The sequence below is a fragment of the Scophthalmus maximus genome, chromosome 2 (genome assembly GCF_022379125.1).
Source record: "Scophthalmus maximus strain ysfricsl-2021 chromosome 2, ASM2237912v1, whole genome shotgun sequence".
In the NCBI taxonomy this organism is placed as follows: Eukaryota; Metazoa; Chordata; class Actinopteri; order Pleuronectiformes; family Scophthalmidae; genus Scophthalmus; species Scophthalmus maximus.
Genome location: NC_061516.1, coordinates 12,840,788 through 12,866,010, shown reverse-complemented (window position 1 = coordinate 12,866,010; position 25,223 = coordinate 12,840,788). Strand labels below are relative to the sequence as shown.

At 41.6% G+C, this 25,223-nt stretch overlaps 1 protein-coding gene across 3 annotated transcripts in view; it reads right to left on the bottom strand.

Moving 5' to 3' along the window:
• Positions 1-25,223, bottom strand: part of LOC118301359 (roundabout homolog 2) — a 108,926-nt gene that overhangs the window by 67,652 nt on the left and 16,051 nt on the right. For 2 of the 3 annotated variants that reach the window (XM_035626789.2, XM_035626790.2), the window contains exons 1-2: positions 8,897-9,413; positions 4,908-5,234 (exon numbers count right to left, since the gene is read on the bottom strand). In XM_035626789.2, coding sequence (XP_035482682.2) covers positions 4,908-5,234; positions 8,897-8,951 — 382 coding nt within the window. In that variant the 5' untranslated portion in view covers positions 8,952-9,413. Of the gene's footprint in view, positions 1-4,907; positions 5,235-8,896; positions 9,414-25,223 lie in introns of those variants that run through there. The other variant, XM_035626791.2, reaches the window with a different exon arrangement.

Below are 25,223 nucleotides of genomic sequence, written 5' to 3'. Positions count from 1 at the left end.
ACTCAGCAAGATCAACATGTCTGGTGAAATATTACAGCTGATCCATCCGTATCAATTTCATTGGTCACAAATACATTAAATGGCTCCATGGACGGCAATGTCTGTCTGTTGGTCGGTCCATAACTTAACAATATCTATGACAGAAACTCCTGATCGCCTGAGGATGAATCATAATGAAACTGGTGATCCCCTGAGTTTTTTCCTCTACCTCCACAAGCACAACATGTGCATATATCTAGTGCCATCATCATGTCAAAATGTCCTTTTGTCTCTTTTTTTTTTTTAAATACCTGCAAAACTATTGGTATTCTCATCAGCTACATGCTCAAAATTGTAAAACTTTACATCCTAACGTTGGCATTGTCATTGTGAGCATGTTGATGATAGCATTAAGCTCAACTCCCTACTGTGCCTACATTGGTACAGAGCTGCCAGCATGGCTGCAGAGTCTCAGTCACGACGGGTTTGATTTGGCCAGGGTTTAGCTGTCTGAGATTTTGCTGAACAAAGACCTAGAACATGTCTGCCCTATGTGTTCAATTTAAAACTGCAAGAACTTGTAGCTTGACAGCAAAATATTTCAAAATTCTCAAGTAGATTTTTACTTGCACGCTCCCCTTTGTTGATCTTAGAACCCCCTAATCTTGTTGAAGAGTGGAATTCTACTAATTCTGGTAACATTTGAAATATGTGTCCAGCGTGTCTGATCTTTCATCAGAATAATTAGCCTACAAACACTAACACAATCCAGACACTGGATTTATCCAGCACTGTGGCTGCTTAGTATCTTGGCTGCCTGGGCATGGGAGGATTTAATTGATGATTGCCTGGCTGAGTGACCATACTTCTAATTCACTTAGCACAGTCAACCAGAGGGGGACTCCTCTTGTTCTGGAGTTTTTTCTCCTAATGAACTTGCATCCACCCACATATCCGCCCACACCTCCGTTCAACACATCTCTGTTTATGTCCTTCTGCCCCTTCTTAATAAGTTTGAGGGAGCTGTTCTAATCCCGTCAACAGCCACTCACTCTGATGATTAGTGCCAGTCCACCGGTGGCCTGGAGGTCGCACAGTTGTTTTGCCGAAGTCGTGCGCAGCTGCAGCAACCGACTGAACAGACGGAGAGATGTGAAACGCTGGCTCAGTGGTTGGCTGCGTTTGACTGAACACACCGACAGCGGGAGATTCTTGATTATTAAAATTGCAAACGTGGATGTGGGAAACAAGTCCGACGCAATGAGTCAAAAATACAAAAATACAAGGGCCTTCGAATAATAAACAGACACGGCCTGATCTCTCTGTGAAATGGCAGATGTTATCGTTTGTGTCAAATATGCACCGAACTAGACTGTTCAGGAAATATAATTTTATCAAGGGCGCAAATACTCCACCTTTTGTGCCCAGTGATGGTCTATCAGCTGACATAGTACATGTGTCCCTGACTGACCTTGGAACAAATGTGCTTCTTTCGTGTGTCTTCGTTTTGGCTTTCTTATTTCCAGGCTGAGAAAGAAGAACAAAAATGGCTGAGAATATTTATTGGGTTTTGTTCAGTCTTTTAAAGTAACAACAGAAAGCTGCATCACAGTATGTGTTCAATGATAACCACTTCGTCTGTATATCCATCATCCACGGTAGCTTACGTGATTTAGAAGAATGAAATGGCCAAAAAATGTCTTAATGGCTTCCTTAATGTGTCTGAAATGATGAGGCACGAGGAGAACAAACCTAGCGGTGAGAATAAAAGTTCAAAACAAATGTGTGTTTGCAGATAATAAATCAACCGAGGAATCCGATGTGCGGTGAAGTGAATTTAATAATTCACTTCAGATTAAAGGAAAACAGACACTCTGGGTGTTTGTTGTTTGTGTTCTAGTGTATGCTAAGTTTTTTTTTGCAATCATACCTGCTGTGAGATGAAAAGACCAATACCAACACAAGACATGCAATATGATTCTGGTAGGTTACTCTCTATTGATTTATGTCATAAGATATAATATATGATGTGTAAAGAAAAAGCAACTGTATTGGAACAAGTGTGGAGTTTTTTTTTGTACGGATTAGTTAATTTATAAGACAAACAAGTGTTATGAGGCATATCACTTTTTTTTCCAGGATTTCAGCTGTAGATATGTCTGGCATATCTGCATAATTTACATATTTTAAGCTTTGCTACCATCTGAAACAGCTGAAGTGTTTTGCATCACACAGAATGAATAATGCCCCCTTCAAATTCCAGTCAGACTGCAGCTCATAAAATGCACCACGAACCACCAAAATTGAGCTTGTACAGCACAAATGTACCCGAGGGAGCAGCCCCCTCTAGTTAGCTATATTTTCTAAACCAGTGGTCGAGACACAACGCTACAGCCCATTAGAAATGTTGAGGATGTGTGTGGACTCCTAAGGAAACAAACCATTTTGCGCTGGGCTCACTGTCAGTGCATCCCCACAGCACTTTCATCTACCCGCCTGCTCCCACCCGCAGCATCGCATGACAACTTTGGCTGCAGCCACACTGGCAGCATCCCGCAGCCCCTGAAGGAGTCATGCGATTATGCATCCCTGCAGACGTGATATTCTGAATTATACAAAAAAACGACAATAGACTGCATTGGTCATACTGTGAGAAAAAAAAAGAAAAAAAATATTGACACTGTCTGGGCAAGAGGAGAAATCATTGGTTAGTGTCTGTTATTTGAACTCACAAACAAGGTCAACACTGAAATAGTTCAATTCATAGGTCAAGTTGTGAGCAGGACATTTGAATGTAGCTTCTCCTGCTGTACAAGGTGTTGAGCATCTATATATCATTAGATGCGGGTCAGAAAAAGAGGATATACATATAATGCAACAAAAATGCAAAGCAAACACATTGATTATGTTGACATCCAGTTTTTTGTCATCCAGAGACCTGCCCAACATATAACTGAAAATGAAGATGGAAATTAGGATATTCAGGTTCTGTGGTTGGTCTGCATGCTCATATAGCAGGAGAGGAACACAAACACATATTAAAGTAAGGGGTGCACTCCATTGTGCAAACACTAGTTCCTCAACTCAACAATATATGGTGTTGTTCATTTCCCTGATTCATAAGTCGCCCGCGTCTCTCCCACAATGGAGAAGAACAAAATTATTTCTTACGGTAATTGCAGCTCCTACACTGACAATGAATGTGACAATTTACTCTGGAAAATGAATTCAGAATGTCAGTTAGAGCCGCAAAAAATACAAATGAGCTTTATTGTATTTTAAATAGAAGCGACGAAATCCCCACAAAAATCACTCTGACACAGTCATTGTTGTTCATAAACTCGGCCTCTATTCAGTCAATGGAATCAGCGGAGCGGCTATAACATTTGTCTCTTGACACTGCGACGACAGTATTGGGTCTCTGTTTTTTTTTTCGTTATGAGGGAGGATGATTCTCCATCTTCAAACACAACTGTGCAGCTCAAAGCGTGCAGTGTAAATGTCAATGTATAGTGCATAGTAAATTCTGATCAGAGTGAGACAGGCATAGTGTTATAGTAGCTTTAGCACTAGATAATAATCAACTGAATTATGCCACAATATCTCATTTCATATATAGAACCCAATGTTGTATCCTGTAACTCGATGTGTACACACACACACACACACACACACACACACACACACACACACACACACACACACACACACACACACACACACACACACACACACACACACACACACACACACACACACACACACAAACACTCCTGTTAAAAGACGGGTTCATGTGTCCCCTGAAATACCCAGCGTCTCCTTCAGCATTAGTATTTCCAGTACAATTTGCCACTATTGATTTGAGAACTACAAGTGTCTAATGTGGAAAAGGCAATAAGACAAAGACAGGATGTGGCGCACAGAAAAGACAAAGATCTCAGATAATGTCTCGACTGAGTCGCTATTAGGGTTCAATGCTCTTATCTCAGCTATTTTTTTTCTATCCCATTATTTCCCAGTAGAGTAAAGCAGGCGGCACAAGCTACAGCAGCACTATTACGACCATAATGTTACTGTGGGAGTCTGTTCAAACCGTTATTACGATAGTAGTCAAGATCCAATATTGCCTTATTATTTTTTTTAGGAAAGTATTTTGTAAATTTAAAATCATATCACATTATACTCTTGGCCTGGAATTCCCCGCTTGTTTTTCCACATCTGTGTGAGAGCGAGACCCGGAGAGCAAGGGAGACGATGTGGGTGTTTGTGTCTGCACGCATGTATGTATATCTGTGTGTGTGTGCGTCTGAGCGTGTGTGCATCTTGTTCATGGCAAGAAATCAGCTCAGTTTAGCACATAATGGAAATGTGAATAGCCCAGAGCGCCTCTCTCCCACACAGGGAGAGAACTGGCAGCGACTCGGCTGCATCCTTCCAAATCCAAACAGTGAAATGGAGTTTGCCGGGTTAAAATCCCGCCTCCCCCTCCCTTCTTTCTCTCTCTCTCCCTGGAGCACTTCACGGCGCTGCCCATACATTACTCAAACAGGTCATCCAAACAGGTCTAACTTGCAGTCTGCAAAACATATTCACACACATATACGCACACACGTGCCATGCACTCGGCCGAGCACAGGCACACACACTTGTGGGTTCAGCGGGTAGGTGACGCTGCTCGTATTGTGACGGATGACGTCTCATATTTGGATACCTTAGCGCAACAGCCCCCAAAAAGGTTTGTGACTAATTACACATGAGCTCCAACATTTTGAAATGCGACATTAACACAATTTCAAAAGGTAAGCCGCCTCAAAACATACTGCATAGCAATATTCCCCCTTCTTCTCTCAGGCAAAAGTGAGATGTCTTTGACTTGGGTATCAAAGCTTTGTAGCCTGGAGGAAGACGATCGAAAAAGTCAGACTTACGTGCAACTTCTAGAGACGCATTCCGGCTCACGGCCTCTCCCAGATAGTTTCGGGCCACGCACACGTAGCTGCCGTCGTCGGGTTTGCTCCGTCGCCCGTGGACGATGCGTAGGAAGAAGAGGGACCCGCTGGGCAGCAGCATGCGGTGGGAGCGGGGGTTGTCGCGGTCCGTCTCAACGCGCTCCCCATCTTTGTACCATTCCACCGTGGGGGTTGGACGGCCCTCTGCCTTGCAGTTGAGAGTGGCTGGTTCCCCCTTGGACACAATGAGGTCGGAAGGGTGCTCCACAATGCGAGGAGGGAAGTCTTCCTGGCGCAGACGAGACCCTAGAGGGGAAACAAGAGAGTGAAAGGTCCTGTTGAAGTAATAGCCTTAACATTCATGTGCACATGAATAATGCACAGTAGTTGTTTCTTTTCTTTTTTTCTGCAGCAGCAAAAGCAGTTTGTTTGGAATAAAGTTGTTTAACTATTTAGCTCACATGATCAACAGCAGCGTAAGAAAGGTCAGGAAGTCGCTAAACACTCAAATAAAAGCAATAATTAAATGGCGTTTTTAACGATTGAACTGCAGTTGATTAAAATAAGATGGCGGACAGAAATGTTGTTCCTATATTCTTGCAAATAAGGATCTCTCAAACACTAACAAAATGTTTCCCACTGCTTTTCCAACAGGTCCGTGATTTGTAAATGTGATTGGTAGAATGAAAGTGTGTTAAAAATAACTATAAATGTCATTAGAGTTCCTGAGAGGGAAGCTGGTTGGTGTCAGGTTCTTCCTGACAGCCAGGATACCAAACCAAAGCGAGTATATTTACTTTCACAGACAGGAGCTGAGAAGTCATTACATCTCATTAGCTTTTTCATTAACACGTTCCATCAAACGCCGACATCGTCAACATGTTGTTCCACTGGCTGTGCAACAGCAACTGCTACACTGTAATGGCGTGAATATGCACAATTTTGCACCTTGAAGGCTGCATTACTACACTGACATGAATAGCAGCTATATTTTTTTTTTCTTCATTTGATAGTCAATCCTCAGCAAATGTCACGACAGTGTCCAATCCTGACTATCCTGACGAGGATAATGTCTGAATCTGCGTCGCCGCAACCCAGTAGGCATCCCTCGCTCTGCTCGTTCTTTCCGTCCGTTTGGCCAATGTGAGCACCTCAATTCTACTCGGCGCCGCCGCTGCTGCATGAATTTCCACCTCTGAACGTCACAGAGGACTGACCCGAATGTAGTGTCACACAGTTTGCTTACAGACCTGACGGCGTCACGACGCTCATTTGTTTCATGGTGTATGCACACATTATAATATCTGTGTTAAAAAGGTGTCCCTCCTCTGTTGTGCGCATGCAGACAAACGCAGAGTGTGATGTTTGAGTCACTAAAACACGTGTCATGTGCCAAAGAATTAAATAAGATATAAATGAATATAAAAGATGTTGCTCGGCCTCTTGCGTTTTTGCCTTTGATGATGACAAATGTGCGATCGGCAGCCATGGTGATTGGCTGACAAAGCGACTGGATTGAAGCTGCAAATGTGAGTGGAATTGATGTGACAGTCTATAATGTTGAGAGGTTTGTTGACAAAAAAGAATTCCATTAGCTTGTGCCGACCCGCCCCAACCGTGGTGATACATTATGTTTTTTTTTAACATGCTTTTAAAGCCCGACACATGTGCCTCTAGTATAAATAACATTTGTGTGGATCCACAATGTCGCACAAACAAGCAAAGTTTGTGGCATTCCGACTTAATCTCATAATGGGTTGTGCGATTACCCCAATCCCCAACTGTGCTAATTTAAAGTTTCATGCCGTCAAAGAGCGGCATTTAAATCGGACGATTGAAGTTGTGGGTGGCTCAGCAGTTCGTACTGTCATCTCACAGCCAGAAGGTCCGTCTGTTAGTCATGTTAGCAGGAAGCAGGCAAACCCATCCAGGGGGTTTTCCTCCAGCACCCCATGACCCCGAATACCAATAGGTTAGAAAGACAATGAACGATTCAAAGGGTCTAAAATGTTTCAACATCTTTAAAGAGAAGCGAAACGTAAATGACGTAAATTAAACGGAAATCATAACTGCTATATGATTGCTAATTGTTATAATTTCTATGATAATTTGGCTAAATTCGGATCATCAGGTTCTAGATGAAAAGATATTGAGGATACTAGTTTGCGCAAATAGTGTGTAAAAGTGATCCGTTTGTCTGGGTTTCTCCTTCAGACTGCCAAGCATCAAATCGGTTCTGTTAATGGGGAACTGTCCATGGTGCTGAAGCAGAAACTCAAGGTCTTACAGGAAAAGAAATGGTTAGGAACTTGGTAGGAATTGTAAGCAGGGTAAACTGATCATCATTATCTGAAAGGTAGAGGCCAGAGGAACACACTTTGGGCTTGAGATCGCACAATTGATTTGATTAAAAGTGCTTTGGGTTTTTCCTCTAACTTGAAAGTTATGCCACGAATACAAAGTCAGTCTGAGCCCTTCCAATTTGAAATGAGAAACACTTTCTGACTATGAGCAGTCAACATGGCCAGTGTGACATAAATGGTGTTCTGCGTAGACTGTAAAGTCTCAACACAGATTACCTACATTGTTGCCGCAGACATAATCAGTCTAACACCGCACAATGTGGGAGAACCTGTGCCTCCTCCTCTCAAGGGGGATTTCAACTATAAATCAAAGCAGCTCAAATTAAATTAGTTATTGGTGCATATTATACACTGTTCACAGTATCTGCAGAATCTGACACATACCGATGTTTTCATTCAGCCCACATGTGGAGAACGAGGAGGTCAAACACCAGCCGGTGGCGGCCCGACATAATCTACAGCCTCCAAAATGACCATAGGATTCGATCCTCCCAGACAGTCAGTCAACAAAAAGCTCCGCTTCAGATGGTGCGGATGATCAACTGGCCGCACAACAGTAATTCCGGTGTCCCGAAACCACCCATGTCCACACCCACTTCATGAGCTGGTCACACCTGCACCACATTCACTCCACTGACACAGATTTATGCTCGTAGGGGCTTCAGGGGACAAAGTAGGACAGAACTCTTATGGTAAGTACAAAATACGTCCTGTCAAGAATCATAACATATCTCCTCAGGTGCCGTGTGTGTGTGTGTGTGTGTGTGTGTGTGTGTGATGTGTTTGTGTGTGTGTGTGTGCAGTAGCTGCTTGAATTGTATGAGTAACCTCAGACACAAGCAGTCAAGGGTGGATTTCCAGACTATATGAGTAAGCATATTCTCCATAGCACGTTGGATATATTTCAGCTGTGAGACCTCCATCATCTGCCTTAAGCAACCTGAGCATTATAGGCCACACAGAATATGAGCCAAGATAGAAATAATAATAATAATAAAGCAAACTATTAGCACAACCTGAGAAGAAATGTTACTTGTCAACACTTTGAGAAGTAACAAGACAAGCAGTACAGAAGAAGAACAGTCGTTTAAGGCAGTGTTTCTTCTGAGAACACACAAAGAAAAGTTGTGCGTGGCTACCTGGACTAAGATGTGTAACTCACATTTCAAAAAAAGCAAAAAGAAAAAAAAGAACTACCCATGGAAATACTGGCACTTTTAAAAGCTGTCAGAGATTTTGTTCACGTAACGAATGTGCTCAGTTAGGCCAGCCCTTATGAATAAAAGAACAACTTCCGTCTGTGCCATTTAAAATATTTGGCCTGGCACACTGTCGCGTATCAAGACGGAATTAACCAACTGCGGCGATGGGGCGCATTGGCCTTTTTTTGCACACGAATTCCCAGAGGAACAGCAAAAAAAAATCACCGCAAATGCATGCGCCATGTACATGGCACACTCGGTGTCCCGATGCGCTTCGGGCTCGGAGACCGAAAAGGGTCGAACACGCTCCAAGTCACAGTAAAGCCTTTTCCTAATGCGTAATGTGAGACGAGACATACTTTCATCCTTAACATCAGAGTTGTGGGTGTAGTCGTCAACTTACCGTCGGCCTGGGTGTACAGAAGTCCACAGAGGAAAAAATACTGTAGAGGACCCATTCTGGCATATTGGCCCCGCGAGCTACCGACGCATGAATTCCTCCTCAAGCCAAACAAGAAAAAACAGTCAATGAATCAGGTTGTTTTCTCACTTTGCGACCATTTACTGTGTCAAACTTGGTGAACTGAAACAACCGAGGTTGGTTATATCAGCCGCCGAAGGAGAACCATCCCCATCCACATGTCCTTCGCTCCCCGAGAGCGCACCAGTCGGATAGAACACGCAGCGGACTCGCCGACAACGTTGGGGAAGAAAAAAAGAATAATTCTGCAGTCAGCGACGGCGGCGAACATCCCCGACGCCCAGAAGACGCTCCCGGTCACTGGCGGTGCCCGCGTGCCAGCGCGTTCTCCTCGCACTCTGGCGGCTCCGACGACCGCGGGCGCAACGCGTCCATCCTGACGCGGGACAAGTTGAGAGGCAGACGAAAGGCGCGGGGATGGGGATGCAGTCGGAGGTGAGTGGCTGCACGGTGCGGCACCACAGCAGCCCCCCCCCCCCGGCCCCTCCTCCTCCTCCTCCTCCTCCTCTCCTCTCAGATCCTCTCCTAAGCGGCGGATATAACATACACACAATAGACGTGAAGAGGCCTGCTGACAAGTCAGCAGCTCTCTGTGTGCATGGCGACCGGATGGTGACACTGATGCTCATTAGATGCCATCTTTTGTTGGATGATCAGTATATGCGTTTAACTGACAGGCTGCAGTTTGCTGCTAACCCTTTTGATTTCTTTCACTTTTCTTTTGATGTCTTAACATTACCTTTGGTGCATTTCTATAATAATCGGTGCATTGATATTCAATTGATTGGCTGTTCTGGTCAATTTTTTCAATAGCCAAACAAAAACAACAACAAAGAAATCCATCCCCTTTCCTGTACAGACAGTACGGTGTTATTGTGTTTTGTTTCTTCACATCTGTTCTTGACATTTTGTTATCATGCAGCATCAGGGCACTGTACATTACAGTCTGCCAGGTTTTACATACAAACAAGAACAATTGTACGCCCAAGCTGATGCTCCTGGATGCAAAAGCTAGAGATACGTTCATCACCACCGGAGCCACTTTGATTATCCAGCCATCAAACAACCCCCCTCTGTCTTGCACATCTTCTAAAACAGACTTGCTGGATCATATTTGTGTTAATAATTCTTTATTTTTGTTCATCTTAACCCCTTTATACGGAGACACCACCCAGCCAAAAACCAGTGGGTGTTAAACCAAAGCCGTCCGGCTTTACTGGTTGGCATATATATATATATATATATATATTTTTTTTTTTTTAATGTTCATGTTCAATGGTTTAAGAAGCTTTCACAAAAGGTGCACAGCTGTAAAGAAATGGCACTTCATTCCCGCCCGCACTGCCCGCGGTGCTTTTCCCGCCTTCTCATCAATACTGCTAAATATTGTCAATAGCATTATGAATGCAGTGCCCCGCAGTGCGATTGAGAGAAAGCTGGGCTGTATCAGGTGCTATTGATCCAGAGTGGGGGAAATTAAACCATTTTTGGCTCCATGTCCAAGGCAGTAGATCGAACAATAATTGTGGACGATGGTTAAATGGAGTCCATATGAATGAAGAGGGTGTAAAGGAGGCCCGATCTTTTAAATTGCAAAAGACCTCATCCAGCAGAGAATTATGTTTTCACTACAATTTCCCTGTCTGATTGTTCCGACGGCTGCAGCTCAGTTCATGGCAACATGGAGACCACTTTCCTCTTAATAACGTTTTGGTTGTGATTCAAAAGTACAAGCTTTTACCAAAACTGAAGAGCAGGACAAGTTAGGTGGCATTTGGGTTTAAAAAAGACACTGTTACTTCCAATCCAGAAACAACATAATGCAGTGGAGCCTTTAAATAACGCGCCACCAATGACTGTTTTATGCCGATGTGACCATAACACATCCCACTTCATTTATTTTTCCAACGAGGAGATAATAAATTGGTTTTTCAAGGAATTAATAAGCTTTCAGAATCTATCGAGGTGAACTTAATGATGTGAGAAGGGAACTTCAAGAACATGGTTAGCGCTAATTGCGCCAAGTGATTTAACACAGTAATGCTGCTATTCATCATTAGGAACTGACGCTGAAAGACGTGTTCGTGTTTATCTGATGTGTTCTCTCACAGAGAATTCGGAGCAATGGAGGAAAACGTCACAATGGAGCTTACGTGTAAAAGAAATAGTGTCGATACTCAAATGTAAGCAAGGGTTAGTATGTCTCGTCTTCAGTATGATAGATGTGAGGAATACTCAGCAGCAAGAGACACTGTCATGGTTAAGGCAAACAGAACATTACCATTTGTGTTCATAAGTGTGGAATGAAACACGGGGTACACTGACACCTCTGAAATTATGCAGATATTGGGATTCATGGAAATACATTTCAATAACCCAACTGCGAGATTTTGGAATGAAGCATTAACCTGGTGATGAGGTTACGTGTTTTAGACCAGTGCATTTAAAACATGCACTTATAAATATACACTCTTTGTTTAATGTTCGCAAATCAATAACAATTAACAGTTGACCCTTTGTCATACATTACGTTTACAATGTGCCCCTCAAATGTATAATTTCAAAACTAAAAACCTATAATATTCTGAGTAAACATCATACAGAAATGAGTCATACTCACAAATGCCATTCATGAGTGACACCTCACCTTTTGGCAGAGGACACATCATCACACACACACCACTCAGTATACTGTAGGTGTAACATATATGCGAAAAGTGCTTCCATATGCATGGCTGTGAGATTGAAAATCACATAAAAATAAAAAGACAAGAGAAACTGGCGTGTAGGATAAGCATTTGCATAATGTCATTTGATGTCTAGCATAAGGTCAAAAAAAGAGAATGTACATTTATTGCGTGAGGTGATTTGATGTTAATCTTTGATGCTGAATAGGATAAGAGCGGCAGACAAAGACTCACATCTCCACCACACAGACACATACACACACAGAGAGACGGACATGTTTCCAGGCAACGTGGGATTCTGCTGCACTTTCTCACGAACCCCCCAAAAAATCAAAAGGGCCACTGACGCTCATCAATCTACCACTCTCCCTCGCTGTTGATCACACATAGGAGAAAGTGTCAAGGTCACGAGTTTTGTCCGCACCATTACCTACTCACAACCGTGTTTGTCCAAGCCAGGAGTGTTGGCGGTAACAGATGGCGCGCGTGACAGTGTGTTCAACAGCGGGGCCTGCTCAGCCTTAGTGAGAGTGGACAGAGTAGACATGTGTCCTGACGACAAAGCCCAGACCTGCACACGAGTGACAAACCTCTGTCCAACAGCGTAGGAACAGTGCCTTGGAAATTACACCAGTGAGTATTTTCCTAGTACAGTAGTACAGTTCAGTATGTGCAAATGAAGCAATATAAAAAAAGACTAATTCATGTACCACATTGCATTTTGAACTGCAACATCCAAATATTCGAGCACCGTATTTCCAAACCCAATAATGAAATATAGAAAATGTGTTGAACTGGTTTTAGAGTTTCAGTGGCAAGCTGATGTTTAGTTAGCACACAATGAATCTAAAGTAACTGACTTGTAGAAGGTGTTTCTTTTACTCTACCTTTGAACAAATCTGGCCCTCCCCATTCCCACCAAAAAAATAAATGAATTTGAAAAAAACCCTCCCCTCTTTTACTGTGCTTCAACATATCTTGTTTCAGCAAAGACAACCATCAAATACAGGACAGAGGAGAAACTCTGTTCCGAAATCTAAAATCTTGTTCTCGTACGGGCTTAAGCTCCCAAGGCGGTTGGTTTCTGGTCACTTTGTCTGATTCACTCTGGCTCTAAATTTTACTACAGATGATACATAAAATTTGTACGGTGGCGAACCGTAAATTAACATCAGTTGTAATTTAATTTTATAATGCGTTTTATGATATATCAGCTGCAATGAGCTGGGGCCTTTTGTTGTTGCCATGCTCAGTTTCCGCCTTGCTCATCTCCCCCATTGTTCACATTGGCTGAGTTCCACGGGAAATTAAGATGATGTGTGGGTGTGGTTTGACGGCGCGCCCGGGGAAACATGTTCTCTGTGCCTCCTGACGAATGCAGCATGAGGTTGCCTGTGTTTGCAAGCTGGATGTGGAAGGTAAGGTCGAGCTAAATAAATCCAGGGGGTTGAACGGTGTTGAACAGTCCCAACGCAACACCGCAGAGTATTCTTCGAAACCAAGTGATGAAAATTTTTTGTCAAATGTAAGTTATTGTACTTGGACGGTATCACTCTGAACCTTTAATGTCTTACAGTCACGTTGGGTCATAAACTGATCACCATTGCTGGTTAAGGGTTAGGGTTAGTTTTGAGTGTCCGCTAGCAGGAAATCTTAGTTTCTTTAAGACTGATATGGATGTCTTGATTAGACTACAGTTAGGCCTGTCACGATAATCACATTATCGACGTATCGTACAATACAGGAATATGAACTCAATCATTTCTATTGACCTCAATAACAGCCATCGTGTCTACATGCGTGTTTGGTGACATACGAATGAACGTCAACAACTGTCCAGCAAAGTCTCTGTTCTCGTCGTATGATTTATCAATTTCTGGTTATGTCTATAGATGTCAGAGAATATGGATTTGTTATTATTTTCTAAAGGGACCATGTCTTCAAATTGCTTGTTTTGTCTGAACTTTGGATAACATTTCTCTCAGCAGCAACACAAGTCATGTAGGACTGGCGCGCCCAACGACCAAAAGGCCTTTATTGCAAGCTCACGTTTCAGCATCTAAAAATGGTCTTAAAATGACGACGATGATATCGTTTATCGCAATCCTTTCTGGGACAACATATCCTGCAACAAAATAGTAGTTATCGTGAAAGGCCTTACTACAGTGTCCATTCTTGATAATCTACGAAATCAATCCAAGCTGCTAAAGATGGCAGTTGCAAAGCTGAGTTTTCCCCACACTGTACAGCAAGAAGGACATGGAGGGGCCTGTAGTCTTTGTTTACAAGTGCCTACAGTTTGAAGAAGGGAATGTCAACTATCACATGTGCAGAGAGTTTACTGTATGACACACCACCTGTTTTAGAGACTGAGGGCAATGCCCGTTGCCCTGAAATGTTGCCCCTACTTCTCTTTGAGCTTGTGAAGTAACCTCTGAACTCTACAAGAGCTTCTGAACGCAGGTGCAATGCAAAACACCAGCCATGAAAGAAATTCCACCACTGCAAAGAAAGATGATTGAAAAAAAAAAAGTCATATATAGTCATGTAAGCAATTGTCTCTGCCATGTGGGTTATTTTGAGCTCAGGCGCTGCGGTTGTCTTCCGCATCAAAACGGTTTGTCAGATCTCAAACTGTACCATACCTCTTGAGACGTTTGAAAGTAACGTTCAAAGGACTCTTTAAAATCCCATCTAGACAACGCACTGTGCATCTCCTCGAGAGATGGGAGTTCTCCGTCTTGGAGATGAGTGGTGTTGTCAATGCATTACTATCACTTTAGTCTCTCGCACTGAACACTGCATACCTTCACGCTCCACAAAGCACCGTTGAACTCCTGACACACCTTGCTAGAGTGGAAGGAGAGAAGAGCCCATTCCCACCAACTCCATTTGAATGCTTTCAAGGTGAAGGCTCCATTCAGCTCCTGGAAGAGGTACTTTGTTGGGGGGAGGAGGGGGGGGGTTACGAGATATTGCTCTGGTGATATAGATGTGGAGGAGGAAAGAAAAGGATTTGTGCTTAATCAGGCGCAAGGACATTTACACCATTTGTTTTTCCTCTGGAAGAGCACGAAGGGGGGAAAAAAACAGAAAAACAAGGGAGAAAATGCTGAGAGCTATATGAGGGAGAAACCACAGGAAGAACTGTGCTCTTAACATTTTCAAAATGGCAGATAATAGACTTCTCCCATGCGTGTAAACATTGCATTTCCATAGAAATGGCCTCTTTCTGGGTCTCAAACCGGTAGTCATGGGTGAGAGAGTCATGTGGCGCTCACCTCTTAATCGCATTAGATGTTTCTAAAATGGTCCCGGTTTAAAAAGCACATATGTGTTGGCAATTTGAATTCTGCTTTAAACATTATGGAAATTTCTGTCAATCACACGTGTTTTATTTTAATATGAGTTTTCTGTCGATTACTGTGACAATTACCTTCTTTTATTTTAAAATATTTGAATATACTACCCACCCAAACCTTCAACTAGTTACTCCGCTGCCATTCATACCCGGACATGTTGCCTCTGAAAATTGTAGGAAATTACATTACAAAGTTATTCTGCATTATTGTTTAGTTGTATAGGGACGTAATTTCAAAGAGAAGGGGGTTGACAGTTTTGGCTCCTGGTCAGGAAATATATGCAGCAACATCTCAACCTCTCGACCCGAGCAAAGTTCGGTCTTTGCCGAGTTTGGCCCCTGGAGGAGAACAAAAAATACTCCCACTGTGCTTCCCGACTACAGTCCGGATGAAGAGCCAGGAAAGGTCAACAATGGTGGGCCAGGAAAATATATGATTCTACATCCTCAGTTAGTGGTAAATATTTTGTAGATTACAGAAGTAAGTTTCAGATATTTCTCCTTGTTTACTGTTGGTCACAAAAAAGATAGGTCTTCAGCCAGGAAGGAATGCAGAGAGGTAAGGTCGACGCAGAGAGAGTCTTCCCGCAGGAGAAATACAGGCAGCACAAAATCCTGAGACATGACAGGCCATCAATTCAACAGACATTTGCAACTGCTGCTGTCATTAAAAAAAGGTATGTTTTAGTCTGCTCCATATTTTGTTCTTGTTGGTGTTGTAAATAGCTGGTGGTGGTGAGGGGGTTGTTTGGTTTCTGCCCGACTATCTGTAAAAGTCATTGCACGCCACTGCTGTGCAGTAATAAAATGAGGAATGACTGCCACGCGTTGCCACTCATTTCAGTGTCATCGGTGAGGGATTTAATTCATCACCATGGCATCTGTCTGTATGGGCACGCACAGTTCTTGAGAACATAATAGTTCAAGAACAATACGTACCAGAAACCTAATACTTGCACCGCAGGTTTCCTCGAGAAACACGTTGTGCGGTTATCTGTAGTAGATGATCCGACTAGATTTTGGAGGAGGGCTTTTGTCTCACACATTTGCATTTCTCTTAAGTGAAAATACATTAATTTTAGACGACTGTCAACTCAATTTCCGAGCACAAGGTTCTCTCGCGGATGGAGGTGCAGGCTGCTCAATTGAGCAGGTCCTGTGATCCGAGCAGAGGAGTTCAGGAGTGTCAGGAAGCAGGAATGAGAGGGACAGTGAACTTGACCCCCAGATTTTGTGCATCAGTTGAAGCTCTTGTTTTTCTGGTCAGTCTCCTGTCTGGCCCTGACCTTTACAGTCACGAGGTTTCTGGGTAGTGACCGAAAGAATGAGGTGGTGGATACAAGTGACAGGGGGTTTCTTGGCCTGTCTCGGCTGTGACAGTGTGAAGAGTTTAGTGATCCACAAGGACCTTGGTATCATTGCTGCTCCCTCACATTGGCAGGAAAAGCCAAGGCAGTTCAGGCTGCCCCTCCCCCAGGGGCTTTTACCATGTCCAGTAGGGAATATAGAGAAAACACTTTCCTCTCTAATGAAAATGTATGTCTTGATGCATAGGCGGCACTAAAAGTAGCTATAGGGGAGGAAACGCTTCACCTCAAATGATCATGGAAATATTATATGCAGGAGCTTTTTGTGATGGTGAATTTACAATATAGCAGCCTGCAGGTGTATAGGTCAACATTGTCTTTTTTTAATCTGCCCTGATACATCATAAATTATAGTCTCGGTGCAGAGAGATGGACGATAGATGTAGGTTATTTTATAGTTTGGTAGGGAAATTAGTGACAGCCAAGACATAATAGGAACTGAGAGAGAGGGAGAGAGAGACAAAGAGAGGTGGACTGTAATCTCAGCCTATTGCACACAGGCATATCCTAAATGGAATAATGTATGAAATATGAGTAAGTATAATTCCATCAATCTGTCCCGCTGTGTTTAAATCATCTTAAAAACTACGAAGTTTAATGTGGATGAAACATTAATATCATCCTGCATTGATTCATAAAGGCTAATGAAAAGCTGCCATGAGCTCATTAAACCCCTGCAAAGGCAGCAGGACACATGTTAAAGGGGCAGTAAGCGATTTGAATCCCAAAAACTTTTTGTAAAAGTCAGCAAATGTTTCCTCACGGCCCCGCTAGCTGTCGGTTCTGTGCGCAGCCCCCGCTCTGTAAATTGAAAATGGACTGCACCACACAACACTATGTGTGCAGTTTGTAAGTTGCTTCTGACAAAAGCGTCTGCTAAATGAATGTAATGTTATGAAATTTAATATAAAGGTCACTCCCTGCACCTTAAGATAGGTGCTAGCGACAGACGCTAAGATTCAGCTCGTCAGTATCCCATACCCCAGGCTGCGGATTCCAGCCCCAACCAGTGCAGTCCAAAAAAAAAAATCCAAAAACAAACAAAATTTCACCAAAAATCGCTTGCTGCACCTTTAATTAATCTGCAACTGAAATGTCTTTTCAACTTTGTTTGCATTTTTTCTTTGGCATCTAATTCTTGAAATTCATTACAAAGCAAATAAAGTTTGATCACATTTTGCAATATGATGTTTACAACATCGGTCGTTGCCTGAAACAGCATTAGATTGATACAACACATCACATTGTGTGTTCACATCGAGAACACTATAATTACAGCACGTCTAATCATCACAAATGAATCTGTTATATTTTGACACTTTGATCCACTGGATTACTATTCCCCGGCCATACAGGTGCAGTAACACGAGACTGGCAACTCTTGACAAAGCCTGCATTTCTTTCCCTTAAAATGTCAAATTATTCCTTTTAACTTTACACTATAAAAACAGAACCTATGGGAGTTTAATAATGCAACTTCTAATTAATCGTCATTAATCATTTAGAAAATATTATACACTGCTAGTTTTATGTCACTGGGCAAGACACTGCTCTTATGGAGCACAACTGACTGTTGATTAACTATAGACCATAATCATCATTAAACGTATTCACATACTGTAGATTCATCTATCCAGAACTATGTAGAACTATGTAATGTATCACATTACATGAAGACATATCAGCGCATGTTTGTCTTACACCATCTTGAGTCAGATTTACTAAGCCCTGCGATAACTGCTGCAGTATTAAATGCAGTCTTTCTTGTCCCATAGTGAGGACAGGAACACAGAAATGACACGGAGCTTAGCCTGCAGGTGACACGTGGGAAATATTCAATACAGCAGAATCTCAACCTTAAAAAGAAAAGAAAAAAAGCTAACTAACAGCTGAGAACTCAGGGCTGTACAGCGATGTTTCCTGTGACACAAATGGCAGCCTACACAAAAGCCTATTCTACATCTGCACTAACGCAACGTTACTCTGACACTTGCTTCACCACAACAGCGAGCACAGTCATTTCTGTTCTGACCATTAAACAAAAAAAAAAGAAAAGAAAAGGAAAACAAAGGGAAGGATGGGTCCAGCAGCACTGGAAAAGATATATGGTACATAATGCTATAATTTCATATATTAAGAGGCATGTCCCATTAACCAGCCCCATTAATGCAAAAGTTTTAGTTACAGCACATTTTTGTGCAGACATCTCGCTATCGCAAAAGCTGTAAAGTAACTAATGCTAATTGCTAATGATTTTTAACAGGACTGCCAAGTCAATGCACTTTACAACGAGAGTGTCCACTTGCGTTAATAGTTCAGATGTCTCTCACTTATGTTAAAAACCTTGTCTACTGCCAAGCACTAATTTAATGTCTTTATTTTACAGGCCAAGCGCAAAATAAAACTCCATATACCTCTCCCACGGGTGTGTGCGCTACGCTGTTGTGCTAGGGCTGCCACCCATCCCTTAAAATACAGAATTGACAGTTAAATGTTGGTTGGATTGGTTAGTTTTAGACACAGAGCCAATCAGAGGCATAGTACAGGAAGGCAATTCTTCGCAGAATGCAGGGGGGTAAATGAAACACTCCTCCACCAGAGAAGCAAAAGCATTTACAGAAATACAAACGTCAGTGGGAAGAATCCAACACTTGGCTGGGCAGTGTTGGCAAAAATGAGTATAAAGCCAACTGCTGTGTTTTGCGTGGCGCACGGTGGCCTGGCAGACATTAAACCACATGCCTCCGGAGAACGACACACATGACTTGTTTTGCCAGAAAAAAAAAAAAAATTATCCCTTATTTTAAATCCAGAATATATGAATATGTGATATTTACATTTTCAAAGTTGAACTATTGGACATGTTTTTTTCTACTTCACTGTAAAGTCATTTCTTTGCACCGGAGCAGGATCCTTTACCAAACTAGTTCTGTGTCATGTCTTAGGAGGACAACGTCTTTCAAACTGAAACTTTCCACTTTCAGAAGATGAATGTGAAAAACAGCCTTGCAATGTCAAGCTCTGCAAAAACACCATTCTGCACAGCGAAGCTCAAACATGCAACAGAAGAAACAAGAATAAAAACATTATTTTTGAGCGGAGTTATTTTGGGGTACTTTATCCCTGATTTCGTCCCTTATTTTTATGCATAGAAGGGGGCAACCCTAGTTGTGTCTGTGGAGCTTCTCATTCATCCAGGTGCTAGTCTTCCACGAGGGTGTTGAATCACGTGCAACTGGACTTGGTTGTAATTCCTTGAAGATGTTTCACCTTCATCCAAGAGGCTTATTTGGTGAAATGTCTTAAAGAAATTACAACCAAGTCCGATGACTCCGCTATTTTGTTTGGTTTCTGTGCCGTGCTGAACTGACCCAGAAGCACATTGAAGTTTTGCAATCGCAAAGCGTCCGCGAGGGCTGCAAAAACTACATCTCCATGTCCTTTCCAGGGCTCCGTACAATTGTACAAACAAAGCATCCACAAACAGAAGTGTTCACAGACAAGATACTTGGGCTTGTGTCACAAAGTGATCTAGAAGGTGACTGGCAGTGTTACTTATAGCCGCTCAAATGTTGCCATGGCTTTTAAATGCGCAAGGCTGAAAGAAGAGGATAAAGCAAGAACAGGGGCATATGGCGGGGAGGAAGATGTCACCTTCACATTCATTCTGGAACGCTTTCAATTTCAGTGGCCATGTAAGTGAAATAGGACTTTTTCAATAAATCTCTGATGTAACCTTGCGCACCAACACACAAGCTGAAGTCAGTCTTTATATTATATGAGCTATTTATATTACCTATTGGGGTGTTTAAAATGGGATAAACGGCACAATCAACAGTTATGGTGTGCTTTTGGTGATCCAAAAATTAGTGACAAAATTATAAATCAGGATTTCATGCTCCATGTGAGTTAACTTATTATTGGTTTAAAATCATTCCACAGTTGCAAGCTCTCAAATATGATGTATTAATCTTAAGAGCGGTGTACGTGTGCTCATCTAACTAGACCTTGACATTCGCCCATAGCTGCCACAACATTGCATAAAATATCAAACACACATTGTCCTCCCTGTGATCTGCGATCTCCTGCGTGTCTCCACCGCATCGCCCTCAGACTCACTTGTTCCACATCGACTACTGGATGAAAGAACGCAGACACTCTCAAGACCATGAAAACATTATTTATCATTTACAATGGCTGACTGACTTTTCTTTGTGCCAGGCAATATGTTCATGAAACAAATTCATTCTAGTTGAGAAACAATACAATGCAAACATCTGATGGCTAATGACCATGAATAGTCGTGCCTAGGTTTCTATATTTCCACATGTTGGCCAATTGTGCTTATATGTAAAACTGTATTAAAACAGACTGTACTTTCTGATAAGACTATGATTTGTTTGTTGACCCTGTCTGATTTCATTCCCTACCTGCCATGGATTCGTTCCCATGTGATGAGATGTGGACTCGAACTCAATCAGGAGGGCTGGCTGTGATATAGCTCGAGGCCGGTGGATGGTCAGAAGAGCACGGACAGGTCCTGGTAGATCTTCATTAAAGGTGATCAATGTCCGAGGGAGAAACTCATTTGTGGCTAAATCGTGTAACAAACTTAGATTGATGAGTGATCAAGGTACTCTTGAGGCCGCCATGGACATGAGACAGTTAATGGGAGAGAGAGGGAGAGAGGATTGGCTGCCTCTGTTGGTATGGGAAACTGAATATGCGATATAAATCTATGCGCCTAACTCGGTTAATGTTATAACTTAATTTGCCAACTACAATAGTCGACTTAGCTGCACGTACTCTATGTTGATGCCCCAGCGGCAAATGGCAGAGGCAGCTTCGATGGGTGGCCTCGGTGATAGAGAACACTGTCAAATATTGTTAATGTAACATGCCATCCCTAATACTGATTAAATACTGGCTGAGTGAATTCTTGTAATAAGTGAGTGCATTTTTTTTTATACATAAGACTGTTGATTCGTATGATGAGTGATGTAGGGGATGTTTTTAAGAGGTGATGATAACATGAGCAGGCAGATGGATTATTTCTGCTACTGTCATTAGGGCTTGTGCTGTATTGTCGAGTTAAACGCAAAGTTACCTAAGAAAAAAACAAACGCAGTGCATGATAGGGTAAAGGTCCTTTATTTAAAACCTTCGCTTAAAAACTGTATTTTTAAAACAGCTATTAATAATACATAATGCTCAGTAGGCATTTGCATATTATTGTACATATTTGCACATCTGAGTATGCACACATGGATTGGGATACAGCTATACAACGACTCTACAAACACAATTCACATGGCGGACATTTATGAGGTGGATCGAGAAAGTATCTTTGGATTATTATAAATTATTATCCGTCATTCAGTAATACAACTAATGAAGGGTAGATTTATCAATCAGTAGAATTTTTGTGACACTGTTTATACTGATGCCAAGTTCAGACAACACAAATTTCGAAGTAGCCAGATCGCTTTGCAGCACACTACACGACTCGATGTCCTGTGATCGGGAGTCTTGCAGTCATTGCGAGTTCTTACTCCACAACTGACTGGAAACAGGGTGTCACATACTTTACGATCTTTCACCAGGAGAAACCCACGACTAGTACAGTATGTCTGATCTCCAAAAAACAAACAGCATCTGCAGCTCTGCGTCACCGTCTGACCTGCCCTTGTGCTTGACTCTGCAGCTGATTTGCAGATTATTGTTTTCATTCATCAATCTCAGTACGCATTTGCAGATTCTTCTACACATTTGCATGTCTGAGTATGCACACGTGGATTGAGATACAGCTATACAACTCTCCACGGACGCGAATAATATTGCTGCAATATTGGCCCCATAGGTAATCGTTCAAATGAGTCACAATGATCCACCTGTTCCTCTGTCTCGTCCTGCTCACAGATTTATCTCACCACGCCATGCTCTCCGGATTGCTGTAGTTCTCGCCGATTCATTTAGATATCTAGCCTGCCTGCTTGCAATCTAGTCAGAGGTGGCAACGTGTAGGCGAGTCAACGTGTAGGTGAGTCTCTTGAATTGAGCCTGCAGATTGAACACTGTATTTGCTTTTATTCTTTCAATTGACAAATGTGGTATTGCCTCAAATCATGCCTTTAAAACATGATGCACTGGATCTTCCTGCAGAATGTACTATATACGATTTTCCACGTCATACATTTTATCCATGTTTTCTGTAATCCTGTCACTGAGTCATTTTCCTCCTGCTCTCTGTGGTTACAAAATGAATGTTCATTCTTAAATCACACCTTCTTATTGCCCATTGGTGACTAGAGGCTGAGGAAATCAATTAAAAACAATAGGCATGATAAGAAATTTAATTTAAAAAATGCCCATGTTGGAATAACCTTTATTTATTCTCATTGAATAAGTGTGCATTTATGTTTCCATCATAATGTCATGTCTTGTTACGGTAAAGATTTCAATAAATAAATGAAACATAAGGTAGAATTATTCTTAATCACAAAAGTTCTAATAAGTCAGGCATAGTCACGGTTTTGATTCTAACATACATGATCTTATATGGGCTAAAATGATAAGCATAAGCTCCTTTACAATAACAGACTACGCGTTTAGAAATTGGGTTTGCAAACTCATTAAACTGCAATAATTTAGATCAGCATAGACGATGGAATATATAGTGGCATTAGAGTGTGAAAACTTTTCTCTGGAGGATTATGCTTCTGGACAAACCTAACTTGCCACTTTTTCCTACTTGTTGGTTACAAAATATCTGTGTGTAGAGCCCTGCTGTTATGTGAATAATTGCACTACACGTGTACCTGCTCTAGTTTATGGCTTTGTGTTGAAGTCCCCTACTTATCCCTACCAGAGCAGTTTTCTCTCGCCAGTGATAGCAGTGTGTGACTTTGGCTTCTTATTGAGGTTGTCTCTAGCCAACACTAGCTGGCGGCCGTCTGTGGATATCAGACTGATGTCAGACACACAAGCAGCAGCAGATTAATTAGTGAGTAGGTCTTTCTGCTCTTTCTTTGTTGAAAGTGATGATTAAACTGGATGTACTGGCTCTATAAAGAGGAGGTATCTGGCAATGACAATCCATACCTGTATTAAATAAAGTGAATTTTGTTTTTATGTACATACGAATGACTACCTTGTAGGTGATGACATTTTTTTTTTTTTGATGTGTATATCGTGATCTGCCTTCTTACATTCTTTGATCTTAATAAGGGATGCTTGAACAGGTATTTTTTGGCGAATCCCTATCACCAGTTTACTGTTACACAAAAGGACTAACTTGTCTCTAACAAATTACTCGTTCTTGCATTTTTGGGGGCTAAATTCTCCTGAATAAGAGGGAGACTATGCAAAACTCAGCACCACAATCATGATGTTAAATAAACACTAAATGTTTAATTAATCCGATGTTTATACATGGACAAAATTTATTTACTGCAGTTCAATTGGTGAATTAGAGAACATTTTCAAAAGAGCATCTGTTCATTTTCTCATTACAACTAGATTCTCAGTTGTGTGCATTTACTTAGTTGTTCTCTAATCAGAATAAAGAAAAAATGGGCTCGGAGCTGAGAGCCACAGATGGGGAATTCTGGAGTGTTGAGAGACAGATGAGCACATTGTTGGTTTAGACTTTTTATGGGGGCTTGTTGACAGTAAGAACAATCTGAAATAACACCAGCTATAATAAGAAATATTTAACCACCTACAGTCACATCCATGAAGAGTCTTTGGGGCAGTAAAGCAAGTAAACAGAGTTGTTAGTTTTGTTTTTTATTCAATTATGTATTTGCATCTATTTCTCCAAATGTTTTTCCCAATGGCTTCTCTGTAGATTTAAATTGAGTTTTTCTTTTTTTAAATGTTGTCCTTTAGTCTGGTGAAAAAATGGCCAGTTACCTTATCATCAATTTTCCTATTGAAATTAGACTCACAATTAATATATAATATATATATTTCCAAATTTGTATGACATTATCTTCAAAGGTCACCCTACCCCATCTCACACCTCTGATCACAGAACAGTTTTATTAACAAGCATGAAGAAGAAAAAATGAGATGATGATGCTGCATCCATGCACTATTGGGATATCCCAACAGGAATGTTTTAGTCAAGCAGAATCAACTTCCGCCAAGTGTATACAAAAATAACAAATAAACTGACAAAATATATAAACCACAATATTTCTAAAAATATAAAATAAAGGAATATCTAATAAAGAGAAATTGTGGTAAGGCTGTTGAAGCTTGGAGATGAGTGAGAAGAAGTTCCAACAGTAAATTGTGTTATGTTGTACAAACACAGCTGGTGAACCACATCAGTCAACACATCCATCGGTTAATTGGTTTGCACTTGGCTTCCCTGGTCAGCAACAGTCACAGTGCTTGAATGTTAATCTAAGTTTTTCTGTTTACCCTTTGTTATACACAATTTCAATTTGCGTGTAAAACTAGTGGAAATTCCAAAAAATTAGCAAGTAGCAAACAGAAACGCAACATTTCCATCATGTTTTTTTTTTATATGGTTTTCCATTGTATTGTTGAGCTTTGACCGGAGCTCATTCGATGACCTGTTAGTGTTGTGTCATCTTCTTCTGCCGTGGTTTAATGATTTGCGAGAATCGGCTCCACCAGCTGTTTATTTTAATCAACCAGTCAACTCGCATTCGCACGACAAGAGTAAATGGAAAGAAATGAATTTGTATTTGGACTAGGAGCTACTGCTATGGATGTGCCACTCTCAAATTTCCATGCTGCAGTTAATGTCCATAAATATCAAAATAACCTTCAGAAAAATATTACTGTTAAATAATGTACAT